This window comes from Castor canadensis, chromosome 1 (assembly GCF_047511655.1).
Source record: "Castor canadensis chromosome 1, mCasCan1.hap1v2, whole genome shotgun sequence".
Lineage (NCBI taxonomy): Eukaryota > Metazoa > Chordata > Mammalia > Rodentia > Castoridae > Castor > Castor canadensis.
In genome coordinates, this window is record NC_133386.1 from 152,597,583 (window position 1) to 152,616,016 (window position 18,434).

The window sequence follows — 18,434 nt, forward strand, 5'->3', positions numbered from 1 at the left end:
GAAAGCTTTAAGACTGCCCTGGCTTTCTGCCCAGCAGCACATTCCAGACTGCAATGGGATGGAGATTCCAAGTGGGGCACAAATGTTTCTGAGCTGAGAAGATAGACACTGGAGCTCAGGAAGCTTGAAACAGCTGAAAGTTGTCACACAAAGTTCTGGAGGGGACAGGTATACAAAGAAAAAGGACTCCCAAAATATGCACAGTATCAATGAGTCTTTGTGAAATAGTAAGATATACATGCATAGGACCAAACTCTGATGACTGGGCAAAGAGTGACCCAAGGGCTGTGAAGAGAATAAATCCCCACAGCTCACATGGAGCTAAGAGTTGCTTCAGTTCCCACAAGTCAAACTGTAGAGCCCTTATTGACCACTCAGGACATTCAGCAAAGGATCCCAAAGGGCCACACTTTACTAGTAGAACTAAACTATCATGAGGGAAAAAGGCTACTTGAGACTACATTAAGTTTAAAAACAAGACCTGAAAGGATCAAACTGAACAGCAAGTAAAGTAACTAACTATCAGAACAAAGCTTAAAACCCTTCAAATGAAGATGACACATCTAGACACCCAACAACATAAAGTATACAATGTCTATCACCCAACCAAAACTTGGTAAATGTGTGCAGATACATGAAAATGTGGCCCATAACTAGAGAAAAATCAGTCAATAGAAACAAATCCAACATTTACAGATGATGAGATGGTCAAAGACATTAAAACCACTACTATAACCACATTCAAATATTCAAAGTGGCCTTTCTCAACCAAAACTGTGAGAGGATTAAGTCCTACAGAGTTATCTGAGTGATTATTTTCTCAATTCTCCCAATGATGGCAGACAACTAGTACAATTCTAGAGGCAGAGATGAGAAGTTAATTTATTACACACAACAGATCAGGCATTAGGACTCATTCTCTGGGAACCTAGTTGGGAATGGCTGGCTAAGAAGAATACATGAACATAATGAGAACTGAAATAGGACATATAAAAAAGAACAAAAAGGAGCTAGGCATGGTGGCATAGGCTTTGTAATTTCAGCACTCAAGAGGCTGAGGCAGGAGGACTGTGAGTACAGTATCAGCCTGGGCTATATAGCAAGTTCCAAGTCAGCCTAGACTACATAGTGATACCCTGCCTAAAAAAACTTGTAGAGGGAAAAAAATCTGAAATGAAAATTAATTAACTGGACAAGATCAATAGCACATTAAACAACTACAGAAGGTTAGAGAACTTGAAGCAATCAAAGTACCTAAAGCACAGAGAGGAAAAAATTTGAGAAAACAAACCTGAAGGATCTCCCATTGAATTTGGATATTATGTAGGCAGACTCTTATCATCTGAAGTTATCTATGATAAATAAAAAACTTTCCTAACTAAAAGTACTGCACAGAATACGTGATAATGCTAGCACGGTATCAAAGTCACAGGACAATAATACTATCTTCCTGGGCAATAATTTTACTAGAAGACTTGACAGGAAAGATAACATTATGTAAATGTAAGTAATACACTATGATTTTTTTATTAGCATTCAAATAAATATATGGTCTACTTTGCCTCAGCTATTTTAGGCTTCATCTTGGTGGGTATATATGCATATATTCAACCTCCTCTCTCCTCTACAGTTTGAGTTCTCTTAGGAGCACTTCAGAGAAAAAAAAAGTTATGAAACACTCATCTCAAACATTCAAGAAATCATTAAGAACATCAAAATGTTTCACATGAAGTTTACCTGCTCAATGACCAATGTGACTTTTACATTCAGACCCTAAGACACTATTGCGATAAGGCATAGAGCTAGTAAAATAAGTTTATTCTAATGCTCATTCCCTCACAAAACCACTAAAATAACAAAATGAGTAATCAAGTATCATCTTGTGATAACAGATCAATTTTAATTCTAGCACCTGAAGCTATACAAGGATATGCTTATAAACTTCATGGGACTGTTGTACACGTTCAGTAAAGTGACAACTGTGCAATACCACTTAATATCTCAAAATCAGAAACATACTTTTCAATTGTTTAAACACAATCCACAGAACTAAAAACAAAATCAGAAGCTATCCACAGTTATACTAATTGTCAATTAAAAGTTTTACACTTAATACTTGATAAAACAGTCAATATCTAGCAGGGGATACTGAAAGTGATTTCAGAGTCTCATCCTGTCGTACTCTATTGGGAAGGTTTTTGAGTAAGGGGACATAACTGGCCAAAGGTGGATATAACCAGGACCAGACCAGCAAGTAAAGGTTCTACCACACTTTCAATAGTTTCCTTTTTTTTTCTTTTGTCAGTTAAAAGTGAACAGTGAGAATTAAATACTTATCTTTACATATACACAAGGTATGCTGTGAAAGCATATTTGCTTACAAACATATAAAAATACTTGTTAACTAGTTTGATAAGAAAATAATGTATAAAAGTATATAGCAAAACATTAATCATCTCTGACTCTGGAAAGATCAATTCCATATTTTATATTACATCAAAAACAAAAACAATTTTAGTTTTTTGAAACCCTTAACCAGAAATACTTGAAAAGGAAGACAGAAATTATTCATTCTTACCCTTAGCATGGCTGTGAAAAAGAGTTAAATTAAGAAACCAAATACATTGAAATGCCTAAATCCAGAATGAGTCCATATATTTGGCCACAGAGAATATTACCATCTTCAAGAGGAGGCATAATAACAAAGGCTTGATAAACAGTTTTTAATCCATAAATACAATAGGCATTTTGGTATTTTGGCCACTGGAAATCAAAAGTTGTAGCATCAGGAAAGGTCTGAGATGTCTCACTTTTGTAGATTCCATTCAGTGTATTTAAGGTTAACTAAAGTTGACATCAAGAGTTTTAAAGTTAGGGAAAAATTCACATTTAAAAAAAACTCCCTATGTTTCTATTTAGAGTAACAGTAGGCAAAATGATTCCAGAAGTTAAAAATTATTTAACAACCTATGACTTCAGCTTAGCAAACAGCTTAGGTTCCAAAATTGATTCATCTCTATTAAAATGTAAGCCCTTAAAAAAGAATGTGTCTGTGTATGAAGACATATATTTTAAAGAAATCAGATCATCTTTGAAGCAGCCTTAGTGTTTCCTTTAAATTGGCCTGGAAAGGACCACTGTATTAGCTTCACGGAAAGGATTAGCCAGCTTCTTGGTCTAAGGCTAAGGTGATCATTTGTCTAAGGCTAGAAAGGTACCAACATGGTGTAAACGATAAAGAGAGGAAGAGATGAGGGCTTTTTCCTGGCAGTTGGTAGCTACAACTCAAGTGATTCTTAGAAAATTACACAATGGCAGCCTTTCTTGTCTTTTTCTTTCCGAGTTGGTTCTGGTGAAGGAGGACATTCTTGCTCTTGAAATTTCCTGCAAGAAAGAAAAATCTAATTGCTTACTTGATAATTTACAATTACAAATGCAGGTTATTTTTGGACAAGTTGCATTTTAAGTGCATATGCTTTTCAATGTTCAAATAGAGATCAAAGCAAATCTGTGAAAGAAAGCAAAAAAAAAAAAAAAAAAAAGCACAGGGGAAGTTAGAATACAGTGTACTGGGTAGAGCACTTGCTTAGCATGCATGAGGCCCTGGGTTTGATCCCCAGCCACAGCAAGAAAAGTACGAAGAAAAAAACTTAGCGGGGAGGGAGCAGGCCGCAAATGCTTCAACACAAGCACAAGCAGAGCTGTCCAAGTTGCTTTCATGGGTAAATCCTGAATCAAATGAGACACTAGACTCAGTAGCTCCATGTTCCTTCCCAATTTGAAATTCCTTGTCCAGAAGCTGTACTTAGAATGTGTCTGTGTATGTAGACATGTATTTTAGAATAATATCCATCTTAAGAATAAATATCCATCACAGAGAACAATATAAAATTATCCTTATAAAGTATGCACACAATTCTTACACCTACCTATCTGCCATTTATTAAACTAAGTATTAGGCAAGTTAGTGGATTTATCTATCTTTAGTTTTTAGAAAGGAGTAATAAAAACCTACCTTTCACAGCTGTTATGGGTACTTAAGATCTTGTGATGTTTAAATATGCCTAATAGTGCTGGCAATTAAAAAAAATTTTTAAACTCCTCTACCTTCCTTTCTCATGCCTGACTAATGGGTCAAGTAGATCTTGAAGGTCAAAAGGAAGGACAAGATATTTTTTAAAGGCAGTAGTAAAAAACAAAATTATCTAGCTTATCCATATTTAAGTACATACTTCAATGGCATTAGGTATATTCACACTGTTATACAACCATCACAACCATGTCTTTCTAGAACTCTTGAAAACAGTAACAGAACTGGAATTTTTAGCAAACTATTAAAAAACTAAAACCTATATAGCCTTTACTTTTTCCCTTCCACAAAGAGAAGCCCATAGCTCAAGTATCAATTCACCCACTAAATACTCCTGTAAAATAACTAACTAGCAGAGAAAACCAGTAGATAGAGGAAAGGCCACAAACACTCAAAATAATCTAATCAAACACTGCTCACTGAAACAACTTAATCTTTCTTACATGCAGCATGTATAGTAACCCTAGCAGACCTGGCCATCACCTCAAGCTTCCTGGAATCCATTAACACCTTCTAAACCACAGAGGCTCCTAGCCTTTCTACAGAAAAATTCTTTGTAGACTCAGGTGTCACACTTATGTCTTAGTAGGATATCATACACCTTGTAGAATTATTCAGTCTCTACTACCTGGCTTACTCTAAGCCTGGCAGGAGATGGATAAGAAGCACAGATAAGAAAACAGGCTCTAGAAATAGAGATTTGGTGGTACTAGGGTCTGAACTCAGAGCCTCAAGCTTGCTAGGCAGGCGCTCTAACATTTGAGCCACTCCGCCAACCCTCTGGAATCAGAGGTCTGGATTCAAGCCCTAGTTCCATTTAATATATCTAAACCTTGAATGAATTATTTAACTTCTTTGTACCTCTGTTTTCCCATCTGAAAATGATGGTAAAGGCAGGCATTTAGCTTACTTGGTTGTAGAGAGGATTAAATGTAAAAACACATTTAAAGTACTTAGCACAGTATTTGGCAGATATTTGATTACCACTCAAATATTAGCTTGCTATCATCCTATTTTCAAACCACCAACACCTCTGGAAGCTGCATTTACTCTTCAAAATCCTTACATGAACTTTCTATCTTCTATAACATTATTAAATGAGATTTTATTTTTCAGAAGTACCCAGAATGTAATATTACTTAATTAAAAATTTAACACACCATGTGCATTAACCCCTAGGAAGAAATCACTCCTACATACAATTCTTTCTTACTAAAAACAATCCATAGTAATTTTTTTAAATACACTTATAGCATGTGTTTTCTTACCTTATAACCCGGACAAGTTCATGGAAAGCTTGATCTACATTCATCCTAATCTTTGCTGATGCCTCCATGTATGTTACCTTAAGCTGCCGTGCTAACTGTTGTCCTTCTTCCTGTGTTACCTGAAATTTCAAGAGTTGTATTTAAGGCACTAGCAATTAGATTTGTGCTATGTAATCCTGGCTACCAACTGTGCTGTAGGTCAAGCTATTTTATCCTAAAATAAACAAACGACTTCATAGCTCCACACAAACTAAAGCCCACCTCTGTAGAACAACTTGGAAGAATACACTGTGATGGAAATACAGTGAACCATGTACAGACCATTTTTTCTTGTCATTATTCCCTAAACAATACATCACCACAACTATTTACATAGTATTTACATCACATTAGGTATTATAAGCAATCTAGAGATAGTTTAAAGTATACAGGAGAATATGTGTAGGTTATATGCAATTCTATGCCATTTTATACAGACTTTGGACTTAAGCATCCAAAAATTGTGGTGTCCTGGAACCAGTTCACTGCAGATATCAAGGGACCACTGTACTACTTTTTGATATTTCAGTCTATAGATTACACCAAAAGTATTAAACACAGCAGTAACACATTCTGGGAAGGGAAAGTACAAGTATCTAACCTTGTAAAGGAAATGATGAAGCTTCCCTGAAGAAGTGACATCTAAGCTAAGAACTAAATTGAATTTGGAGTTAAGTAGGGGCAGAGTGATGAAAAGTCCCTGAGGATATGGCATATATGAAGTCCTAAGAACAAATGGGCTGTCTGAGTCCTAGGAGCTGAAAGAAATCTAGTATGGTTGCAATCCAGCAAGCAAAGAGAGAAAGTGGCAACGGGTAAGGATGGAGAGGAGAATACACATTTCCAAAGCCACATGGTCTCCTCATCATTGTACTTGCCACTATCTGGTACAAAGGCGATTCATCAATACTTGGGATTGGTAGACCACAGGCCTTCACAATTTGGAGGTGAAGAAAAGCAGACAAGGAAGGGTAACATCACTAACATAGAACAGAAGTAAGAAAACATTAATTGAACTAAATACCCTATTTTAAATGTAAAGGATTTGAACAGTGATACTTACCTATGTCATTGAACTCTATTACATGCACATTCATATAGCAGGGCTTAAAACTGTGGTTTCTAGGGGTAAATGCCTTTTATTGCTATTATCATCACAAAAATAAGCACTTGCCAAAGAAGTTAGAAAAGTCAGATGGGCAAAAGAAAAGGAAATTTGGGAACCTATCACCTGTGAAGAACTACATTCTTCTGGTTTCTTTTCAATTAGTAACTTCTTTACCCTATATAACTAGGATAATTTTTTATATTTATTTTATACTCTAAAACCTTTCTAAACTCATTGAGGGTTTTTTTGTTTTGTTTTGAAAATTCCATAGGTTTTCTACATAACCATGTCATTTGCTAATGTTTTTAAAAGAAACTTTTAGTTTCTTCATTTCTGGAGTGGATGCCTTTCTTTCTTTTTCTGACCTGGCTGCACTGTCCAGAACCTCTTGCACAGTAATAGCAGTGGTGAGAAAAATATTGTTAACTTGCCTCTGATCTTTCAGACAGAGCATTTCATCTTCTACCATTAAATATGTTGTCAGTTGTAGGATTTTATTATAGATGCCTTTTATTCAGTTAACAAAATTTCCCACTATCCTGCTTATAAACAGTCTTCTTAAGAATGGATGTTGAGCTTTACCAAATTCTTTTCTCCACTTATTCAGATGATTCTGAGTTTTTCCTTTTCAGTATATTAACATGATGAATTATACTTACTCACTTTCAAATGGTAAATCAACGCTGCAATCTTTTTAAAAATGTTTTTAGTACCATCATATTATGATTGTACTGGGGGTACACTGTAACATTTACAAAACTTTTTACAGTATGTTTTAGTTGAATTCACCCCCTCCATCATTCTGCTTTATCCCTCTTCCCCCCATTCCTAGAACAGTTTCAACAGGTCTCATTTTTCCACTTATATACATGAGTAAATAGTATTTTCATCACATTCACCATCCTTCTTTTCCTTATGTCCTTCCTCCTCACATTGGTACCAACCCCCAGACAGGACCTGTTTTACCTTCCTATTCTCTGCTTTTGAAAAAAAGACATGTGTTTTTTTTCTTAAAGGTAACTAGACAGGGTGTTCATTGTGACATTTCCATGTATACGTATTATAACTCTAACTGGCTCATCTCCTCTATTTTTCCTTTCTACCTCAGTCCCCTTCTTATTGTGATTTCAACAGGTTTTAAAATTCTGTATTCCTGACATGAGTACAGAACTACTCTTTCTATCTAATGTTTTAAATTCTATTTGCTAACGTTTTGCTAAGAATTTGCATATGTATGCTCAGGAAGTTATTGGGCTGCAGTTTTCATATATCTTTGTCTGATTTGGGTTTTAGAGTAATGCTAGTTTGATATAATGAGCTAGAAAGAATTCTCTTCTCTTCAATATTCAGGAAGTTTGTTTACTCTAAGGGAGTCTGCCTTTCTTAAATGTTTGATATAGTTCACAGGTGAATCCATTGTTACAAATCAAATTTATTTGGCACACAGTACTGTCCAGCTCATCTCTGTTTCTTGAGTAAGCTTTGGGTATGTGTACCTTTCAAGACCATGTCTACTTCATCCGAATTAATTTATTGATATAGTAGTTTTCTTCAATACCTTTTGCACGTTTCTAAGATCTGAAGTGATGATACTTCTCTCATTCCAAATATTGATTTGTGTCTTCTCTCTCTGTGATGCTAGGGATCAAACCCAGAGCTTCACACATATGAGGCAAGCACTCTACCACTGACCTATATCCCCAGCTCTCCGTCTTTATTAATCATTCTGGCCAGAGGTTTGCCAATTTGATCTTCTAAAAGCCAATTTTTTGTTTTGATTTCTTCTATGGTTTTTTCTTTTTTTTTTTTCTGTTTGCGCACTGGGCCTTACACATAGTAAGCATGAACATACTACTAAGCCCTACAGTGTTTCGATTTTTATTTCATTGGATTCCATCCTTTATTATTTCCCAGAAATTTCAATATGCTGTATCAGATTTTCATTCAGTTCCTAATACATTGTAATCTCCCTTTTGATTCTTTTCTATGACCCAATGTTTAGTTTCTCAATATTTGGAGATTTGCTAGATATGTTATTACTTTCTAATTCGATTCTGCTGTCATCGCAGAGTATGTGCTGTCGGGCTGGAATTCATTTACATTTATTAATGATTGTTTTATGAGCCATTCTCATTTCAAAAGAATGCACATTTTACATTTTTGGGTGGAATACTGACTAACTGTCAATTAGGGTAAGTTGTCTGTGTTGTTCAAGTCATCTAGCTCTCACTGATTTTTCTACTTCTTTCTATTATTGAAGAGGGTGTTGAAGTCTCTGGCTTTAATTGTGAACCTGTGTATTTCTATTTGTACCGCTTTTAATTCTGGCTTCAGGAATTCTGAAGCTGTTATTTCATACATGAATGTTTATGAGTGTTATGTCCTCTTGATAAAATTAATCTTTTTATCATTACAAATCAACTTTATTCCTGGCGATACTATTTGCTCTGAAATTGACTTTGATATTTATATGGCCATTTATTTTCATTATTGTTAAGTATGGTGTATCTTAGCCCATCCTTATACTTTTAACCTGGTTGTATCTTAAAATTTAAAGTAGTTTTCCTGTAAGGTCTTGTTTGTTTTTGTTGTTGTTGTTGGGTTTTGTTTTGCTTTCTTTTCTGTGTGTGGTACTAGGTATTGAATTCATAGCATGGGGCTTAATAGCCAAGTGCTCTACTGCTTAAGCCATACCCCCAACCCTTTTTGCTTTATTTTTCAGAGAGGGTCACATTTTATGTTCGGCTAGCCTGGACCACGATCCTATTTGTGCTTCCCTGAGCAGCTGGAATGAAAAGCACGTTCCATTACACTCAGCTATCAGTTGAGATAGGTCTCATAAACATTTTGCCTAGGCTGGACTAAAACTGTGATACTCCTATTTCTCAACCTCCAGAGTACCTAGCTGTGCCCAGCTAAGGTCTTGCTTTTTTATCCAATCTGGCATCTGCCTTTCGGTTGAAATGTTCACACAATTTATATTTAACTTGACTACTGATATAATTGAGTCATCAACTTGCTAAATGCTTCCTAGCCACCTCACCTATTTGTTGTTCTCTTCTGCCCTTTGGATTAACTGAACTGTTTCCACGATTCCACATATCTCCTCTGTTGGCTAATTAACTATGTATCTGTTATGCTATTACAGTGGTCTTCCAGTTTATAGTACATTTTTAAACAGTTAATCACACTTTCATTCCTTGTTACTACCCTTTACCTCAAAATACATTATTTTTGCTCCAAACTTTCAATTGTTTTAAAGAGGTTTAAGTAACAATAAAAGTAACTTAAACTTACCCTCATAATTATCATTTCATTCCTTTGTGTTGATTCAGATTTCCATTTGGCATTATTTTTCCTGTGCCTAAAGATTTTTCATATTTATTTTAATACAAGTCTGGTAGTGAGGAACTCTCGTACTTTATATGTTTGGGACAAGTCTTTGTCTTCATCTCACCTTCAGTTTTTAGATAAATTGTTGGTGGGTGCTGAATTCTAAATAATTGGGGTTTGTTTTGTTTTGCTCTCAGTACTTAAAAGATGTTGCATTGCTATCTTCTGGCATGCATTGTTTCCAGAGAAATCATGATGAATACTCATACTCTGTATGAGTTTTATTTTCCTCTGGCTATTTCTCAGATTTCTTTACACCACTGGTTTCAAATTATGATGTGTCTTGTAATTTCCTCCATATTTCTTGTGCCTATAGCTTGTTAAGCTTCTTGGATATATACAATATAATTTTCATCAACTTTAGAAATTTTTATCTATTACTTCTTCTACTATTATATCATCCAGTGCATTTTTTCCATCTCGTTGTAGTTTTAGTTTCTGGTAGTTTGATTTAGATCTTTTTATAAATTCTATGTCAGTTCTACTTAATATATTCCGTGTTTTCTCTAGCTTTTAGCTGTATTAGTTTCTCATCTGTGTCATTTCTGGGTCTGTTTCTATCAACTGGATTTTCCCCCCTTACTATAAGTTGCATTTTCTCTTTTCCTTACATGCCCTGTATTTTTGAGTGATGCAAGGGATTGTGTGTGTGTGTGTGTGTGTGTGTGTGTGTGTGTGTGTATGTGTGTGTGTACACGCACGTGCTTTCTTCTGGAATGGTAGCTGTTTGGAAATATTCTGATCCTTTGTCATCAGGATTTAGGGTTTGTTATAGAAAAACATTTATTCTAGAACAAATTTTGCCCACTGTTTGGATAAATCCTTCTCAATGTACAACCCTATGCCCCAAGAAATATGAGTTTTTCCATTATTATTGACTGGAACATGAATTATTCCTGGACCCATCTGAACTCAAGGAATACCTTCTAATCTTTTCAGATTGTTTTTCTACCAATTTAACATTCCATTACCAAAATTCTGCAATCTACAGAGAATAGCATTAGTTTATTACATTAATGCCCATGCATCCAACGATTACATCCTAATGGTTTGTGCTCTTGTTGCGTTCCAACAGGATAGCAAGCAGATTCCACATAGCATTGGCATGCCCAATCTTATATAATTTTTAAATTTACCTTGCCTTTCTTTAAAATAACATGTGTACCATAAAGCATATGCATTTGAAATATAAACCAAATTATGTAAGCAATTAACAATAAGTAAGGAAGCCAAGTAAGAAGAAAAAGCTTCACAAAAGCCACTGATTTAGAAAGAAAAATTTCTACGTTAAGAAAATTAGGGGGCTGGCAGAATGGCCCAAATGGTAAGAGCGCCTGCCTAGCAAATGTGAGGCACTGAGTTCAAACCCCAGTGCCGCCAAAAAGAAAATTAGGCATAGGAAATTCCTACCTGTAAGAATTAACTCCATGTGATCACAAATTCTGTTTTGTCTTGCTAGGATATCATTCCTTCTCTCTCAAATCTATACTCTTTTAATTTCTTTCTCACTAACAAGACTGGAGTAATCAGAGACTTTCTACTGGTATTGATCCTATTTTACAAGTACTTTCTCAGAGCTTCCATCACACTCTAAAGTTACCACTGACAAAACTCTTAGCATATCACAATACAATTTTTGGTTTTGTTCTCTCGCTCCCCCACCACTTAAAAATCTCCTCTGAAACTAGGAAATAAGGCACATTTGTACTCACTCCAAGTTTAGACTACATAATAATTAACTTATAAACAAACATTAAATAAATGAGGTATGAACAATCAAGTAAGTATATCCTTAAGTAAAAGAAGACCTAAAAAGAAAAATACTTAACATTTTAAGTCAATCTCAATTTATTTATTAATGTCATTTGGCAGTACTCGGAGTTTGAACGCTGGGCCTCACACTTGCTAGGTACTCTACCATTTGAGCCAATCCACCAGCACCTATTAACGTAAATTTGATTTGGGGAGGGAGTTAACATGTCCTTAAGAATTTTACTCAGCCCAGAATAGTGGCATATGCCTATAATTCCAGCACTCAGGAGACTAAGGCAGAAGGATCTCAAGACCAATGTCAGCCTGGACTACATTGCAGTCTCAAAAAAAAAAAAAAAGAATTTTGCTAGTTGTTGCCTAATTATTCCTGAAGTTACATTGCCCTACCAATCATACTTAAAATAATTCAGACAAAGAGAATGGCAAATGACTTCTTTGTACATAGTAAGATGAATTAGTGAATTCATGGTCTAGATGATAAAACAATCCCACTGCTAAGGCTGTTTATGTACTACTTCATTTACTTATTTTTAAAGTCTGGTTTCATATCTCTATCTTCGAGGAATCAAGGTCAGAGGAGTTTAAATACACATTTCTGGTCAAGTGATCTCTAACCACATATAAAGCTGTTTTGAGCTCACTGATGTAGCTCAGTTTTAACTAAGAACTAGAAATAGCGTTGGTACCACCAAAGCAAACAAAAAGGACAACACATGGAACAAAACCACAGCACGGTGAAGCCAGAAATCAGAAGAAGATTAAAAGCTATACAAAAAGTATTTCCTAGAGGTTCCTCAACCCAGGGAACTTTGTAAAGATACCAAATGCCAAGCCGTATCTCCTGGATATTCTGATTTGGTAGGTCTGAGCTCTACCCAGAACTGTTTTAAATATCAAAGATGAATCAGTTACTTCAAATTCACAGGCCTAGGCTTAGGAGCTTCCAGGGAGACTCAGTTCAAAGGTACAAGGAAATATTACTAGAAATCCACAGTAATATGAGCCCATCCAGTACTATATATTTCCAGACAGAAGAGCAAAGCAGAAGCAATAATAATTTTATCTGAAGAAAGTGGGTTTAACGAGAATAAACAACATTTGTAACACTCGGTTAGGGATACATCAAGCTAACGTAGTTTGCAAAAGCAAAACTTATTTGCTTTCAAAAATAGTTATTATGTACAAAGGATCATCACAGAAAAACAGTATCTTGAGTCACTGATCTCCAGATTCACCTACTCAACAAATATTTGTTGGGTGCATGAACAAAACTGACCAGTCAAAACTGAGAAGTCCTCACAGCACCTACATCCAATGTCTTACAAATCTTATAGATGCACACAGGCACCAACAGTTAAGACTGAAAAACCCTACATTATTTTAAGGGGAAAGGGCTCTTCTCCCCCCACCCCCAAGTAGGCTGTAGGAGGCACACTGTATGTAAGTACTGACAGATAGAAGAGACTGGGTAGGTAACACATACTATCATTAAAAAGATAGTGAATACCTTTCTCAAATTAATTATGACCATTAGCAATTAACAAGAGGGAAAGGAAACAGGTTACCTAAGGTAAGGGAGAGAGGTGGCAATCACAACAAAAAAAAAGCATGGCCAGTGGGGTTGCTCAAGTAGGAGAGCACCTGCCTTGTAAACAGAGCACTAAGTTCAACTCCCAGTACTGCTGGAGGGGTAGAAGAGCAAAAGCAAAAGCAGCTGATTTCTATAAAGGGTTAATATCAGGACAAGGAATTTGAAACCAGACATACTGTGAAGTCCAAGGTCCAATTTAAATTTCTGAATTAATAGCTGTCAAATTTGCCTCCTTTAATATATTTTAGCAAGGGCAAGTAAATCATTTGTCTATATGTTCTTTCTATACCTTTGACAAGAGAAACAAACTGAACAATCTCTAAGGGGCCAGACAGATGATTATGCTAACACTGAAAAGCCACTCAAATTCTACAGATCTCTTTTTATGTAATGTAAACCTTGGTGACTGTTTTCTCTACTGCTTCATCTCCAGGGTCTTGAAAATGTGATAAATATCAGATGATGAAATAAGCCAGTGAGTCCACAGGTACAGAAGCCAAAAGGAAAGAGGCAAATCCACTTCTGATGGATCACCCTTCTTGATAGGGATCAGCAAGTGGTAAGAATGTCAAGGACTGATCCACAAATTCAAAGAACAGGGGAATGACTAGAATATTTTTTAAACAGTCTAATGGATCACATCTAAGACAAAGGCAAGGAGGGGGCGGAGGGAAGCTAGGTCTACAACATAGCAAGCCAGACTGGATACTGAGTAAGAACCTAGAGATGATCAAAAAGTAAACATCTCTAAACAGGGGGATAAAGTGTTTATAGGGTCCTAGTGGCATGTCCATATTGAATTGGTATAGCATGTGAAGGTGCCAAGACATTCTAAAACATCACCTTTAACTATGAAGAGACTTTATAAAGAGGCAAAAACGTTTAATTTAGCATTCTCAATTTCAAATGCACTGAGTATACCCTTCAAGGATTGGAGAGCCCGGAAGAGTGTAATTGGGAGCCAACAGGGGGCACTGGGGAGCAGAAGAGGAGCTCAGAAATGATACCCAAAGCTAAGTATTTCAAAAAGGTGACAGTGATCAACTGTGTCAAATATCACTCACATCTGCGTAAGTGGTGACCCTGACTATGGCACTGAATGCAATGTCCGTATAAGCAAGAATGGCAGGATAACTAGTTTAAAGAGAAGAAATGTACTCAGAGGGAAATGTGAAATGAAAAGTTTTTACCATAGTTATGTTTTTGCTTTAAAGATGAGAGAGGCACTGTAGCATGTTATTTGTTCATGTAGGAGAGAAATGGAACAACTGCTAAGGTGTTGTCCACAACCTAGCAAGAAGGAATGGGATCCAATGCCTAGTAGAGAAACTGGTCATAGATGGGGAAGTTTAACCATGTAAGTGGTAGAAATCAGACTTAATTGAGCATAAGTATACTCAAGCTAATAGATGTGGAAGTGAGAATATGTAAGAATTTCTCAATGTAATAGCAAAATGTAATGCACCATCAACTCAGAATAAGGAAGGGGAAGAAAGTACTACAGATGAAGACAAATAAGAAAATAAGTGTAATTACCCAAACAAGTAGAAAATGAAATAAGACTAGGAAAACATACCAAGATCTCCAGTCAACACTAAAAGCCCACATAAGGTTAGTGGTTATGGCTTTAAAGTGAGGGTTGGAGGCATGGCTCAAGTGGTAGAGTGCAAGCCTAACAAGCACGAAGCCCTGAGTTCAAACCCCAGCACCGCTCAAAAATGAGAGAGAGAGAGAGAGAGAGAGAGAGAGCGATAAATACGTCTGACTACAACGTTAAGGAACCCAGAGAAAATCAGACAGACAGGCGTAAGAAGAATAAAACTTCTCTTACCATTTAGAGGGTACAGTCTGAATAAATGAGCAAAACATTAGGCAACCAGATTTCAGTAGTTGCTTTGCTCTCCCAGACATAGGTACATTTGCACTTCAGGTATCAACATATACATAATTACATCTGTTCACATAGCTTAGACAGGAAAGTCATTATAGAAAAACTCCAAGATAACGACGTGTATCGTTAAGATGATGGAAATATGGAAGACTCATTTCCTATATTGTGTCACTGTCTTATTTTACTCTGAGAGTCTATTATTTTAATTTCATGAATAATTGAATAATCCCATGATATAGAAACAAAGACAGTGTTACAATATGCTGATATCTGCAGATGATGGAAACTGTATATCACATACTAGCAATCTTCAAGAGATACAGATGACTTAAAAGTAACTCTTATAAACCCCACTCTAAGCTAATGATGGTAGGACCTGTTTGGTTCTAGTGGGTGTACACTACACTCTCCTGCCCTCCCTAATCTGCCACTACCTAGGCTAGACATCTTCACTCACCCTAGATCTCCCTCCTATTCCTTTATTGGAGCTATGACCATGGAAACTTTTGAGCAAGTTTCTGTTTTGACAATCAAGGCAGGAAGCATTTGGGGATGGTCAGAAGTTAGCATAAGATAGAGAGGAGAACCTGTTCTTCACTATGTATCTATTTTGCCATTACTTCCTAGATCCAATGACATGTGACGAATTTCTAGTGAAGGACTAGGAAAAGCAATAGAGAGATTCCTTCCACTGGCCATCATTTAATAAATATCAGTTTATACGCTTTCCCAATGTAACATAATTATTCAGATTTGAAAGAGACATAAAAGGAAAATTAATTCCACATTAAATATCAACAAGAAACATTTGAAAACCATAGCATTAAAACAATATGTTATTCTTTTAAGTCAATGTTTTAAATCTGGTATGTTTACAACAGAATTTTATAAATATGGTATAAATCTAAGCTTTTTTTAAAAAAAACAGTTAACTACAGAATGGAAGCTGTTAACCAACCAGTTATTTCCTGATGTTTGCACTTTTAAAAAAAAATCTTAAGAATTTACTAACATGAGGTTATATAAAAACAAGTATACTTAAATACCAGCAAAAGAAACAATTTAAACGGTAACATTCCTGATGTGGGGTGGCACCTAAAAGAAATAAAGATACAAAAAAAATTCCCAAATAATATAGGGCCTATATTAACTTACAGCTGAGATTGTTCTCAAAATCTAAAAGATGAGAATATAATACCAAAATTTTTTTAAATAATAAAGTTTTCAATAAGTGATGAAAGAGGCAAGTGAGAATAAACTAGCTTACATTAAATGCTAGACATATCTTCATTTTCATCTTGAAGGTTACTACTGATATCAAAGTTGGTCAATGTGAAGAATTAACAGAAAATTCAGTTGTTTAATGGACTTAAGAAAAATCCAAATACTATAATTTACTTTAAAACCATTCCTCTTGCCTGGACGCGAGGGGAGTGGGGGGGCAGAGGTGGCCCAAACAATGTATACACATATGAATAAATGTATAAACAATAAAAAAAAAAAGAAATACAAAGCAGACGTTTAAAAAATAAAATAAAACCATCCCTCTTTCTCCACCCACCCCCATTTTTTTTTTTTTTTTGGAGGTACTAGGGTTTAAACTCAGGGTTCATACTTGCTGGGCAGGCGCTCTTTTTACTCTGGTTATTTTGGAGATAGGGTCTCACTTTTTGCCCAGGCCAGTCTAGATCTTGATCCTCCTATTTTATGCTGAGATGACAGCATGTGCCACTACGCCCAGCTTTTTTCCACTGAGATGGGATCTTCCAAACTTTTGTGGCAGAGGGGCCTGGTCTGGCCTAGAATTAAAATCCTCCCGATCTCAGCCTCCCACATAGTTTGGGGTGACAAGCACAAAGTACAGGGCTTACCTATTGGTTGAGATGGGGTTTTGTAAACTATTTGCCAAAACCCCAAACTGTGATCCTCCTGATCTCAGCCTCTACTGTTGTAAGCCACCAGTGCCTGGCTAAAGACATACTTTAAATGAAGGTAATTTTGTATTAACAGTGAATAAATTAGGAATTTCGGGATAACTTTAAGATTATCTAACTAGAGTTTTTAAATATTACCTAAGAAATTACAAGTGAATAAAACTAATACAAATACTTGATGGCTCAAAAAAGTCTTCCGAAATTTTGTAAAAATTTAATTCTCCAAATATTTTTTCGTTTGCAGTGTACCTGACTCAGAAAAACACATTTAATTGACATGCAACACCATTTTTTTTTTTTATCATGGGGACTTTCTATTGTTTCATTAAATGCAACATTTCACTTACATATCTTCCCAACAGGGAAATTTCTTCTTACCTGTCTTTGATGATCCAGGTCTGCTTTATTACCAATTAAAATCATTGGAAACTCATCACGATCCTTTACTCTGAGAATCTGTCTTTGAAACTTGTAAATTTCTTCAAAACTGGAAAAAAAAATCAATATGGCCTTAAATAAGAATTCATCAAGCTCTGTGCTCCATTTAGTCCTTACTACTTTTCTTATATCTATAAAAACAGCAACCCAAATTCAATAAAATAGTGATCTAAATAGGAACAGTGGCCTACATTTTAATACTGGTACAAACCTGCCTCTATCTGTGACTGAAAAGACCAACAGGAAGCCCTCGCCAGTCCTCATATATTGTTCTCGCATGGCTCCAAATTCTTCTTGTCCAGCTGTATCCAAAACTAAAGAAAAAAGCAACAAAGGGAACCATGTTGATGTTTTCATTTTATATACTGCTTCCCCACAAGGGCAGGCCCCCTTTGTGTGGGTCCTCTGTAGAGCCTCCAACTTTTGTAAAAGAGGAAACAGTAGCCCTTTCTTAGTACTTTATCCTTAATACCAAAGACAAACATAATCTAATGGCAGACAGTTTCAGAATTTATCTTCATCAGCACAGATTGGTTTTGTGGTTAGAATATATTAGCATACCAATCACAAGGTTAAAAATATCACACACATTTAGACAGATGGAATCAGATAAATTCTGAAATCACTTGGATATTTCTCCTTTCCATGTAAAGAACTGAAAAAGATACATGTAAATTCAAGAAAGAAATTGTGATTATTACATCCCCCACATAAAAGACCATATTTAGCATATAGATGTATTTCTTAATCTCTGTGAATAAAAGAACCACACAAGTTATAAGAACAGGGTTTTATTCTATGGGTGGGTGAAGTGTTTAACCAGCACATTATTTGTTAAAGCTTTTGTGTATAAACTCTAAGTTAACAAATACTGAACCTTTCCTATAGTCACTTACCCCATTTTAGCCT

The 18,434-nt window shown here is 35.7% G+C and overlaps 1 protein-coding gene across 3 annotated transcripts in view; it reads right to left on the reverse strand.

Annotated features, from left to right (window-relative positions):
• Positions 1–1,880: 1,880 nt before the first annotated feature.
• Positions 1,881–18,434, reverse strand: part of Rras2 (RAS related 2) — a 69,771-nt gene continuing 53,217 nt past the window's right edge. For all 3 annotated transcript variants that reach the window (XM_020177982.2, XM_074041900.1, XM_074041897.1), the window contains exons 3-6: positions 17,737–17,839; positions 17,466–17,574; positions 5,359–5,477; positions 1,881–3,384 (exon numbers count right to left, since the gene is read on the reverse strand). In XM_020177982.2, the coding sequence (XP_020033571.1) occupies positions 3,297–3,384; positions 5,359–5,477; positions 17,466–17,574; positions 17,737–17,839 (419 nt within the window). In that variant the 3' untranslated portion in view covers positions 1,881–3,296. The remainder of the gene's footprint in view (positions 3,385–5,358; positions 5,478–17,465; positions 17,575–17,736; positions 17,840–18,434) is intronic.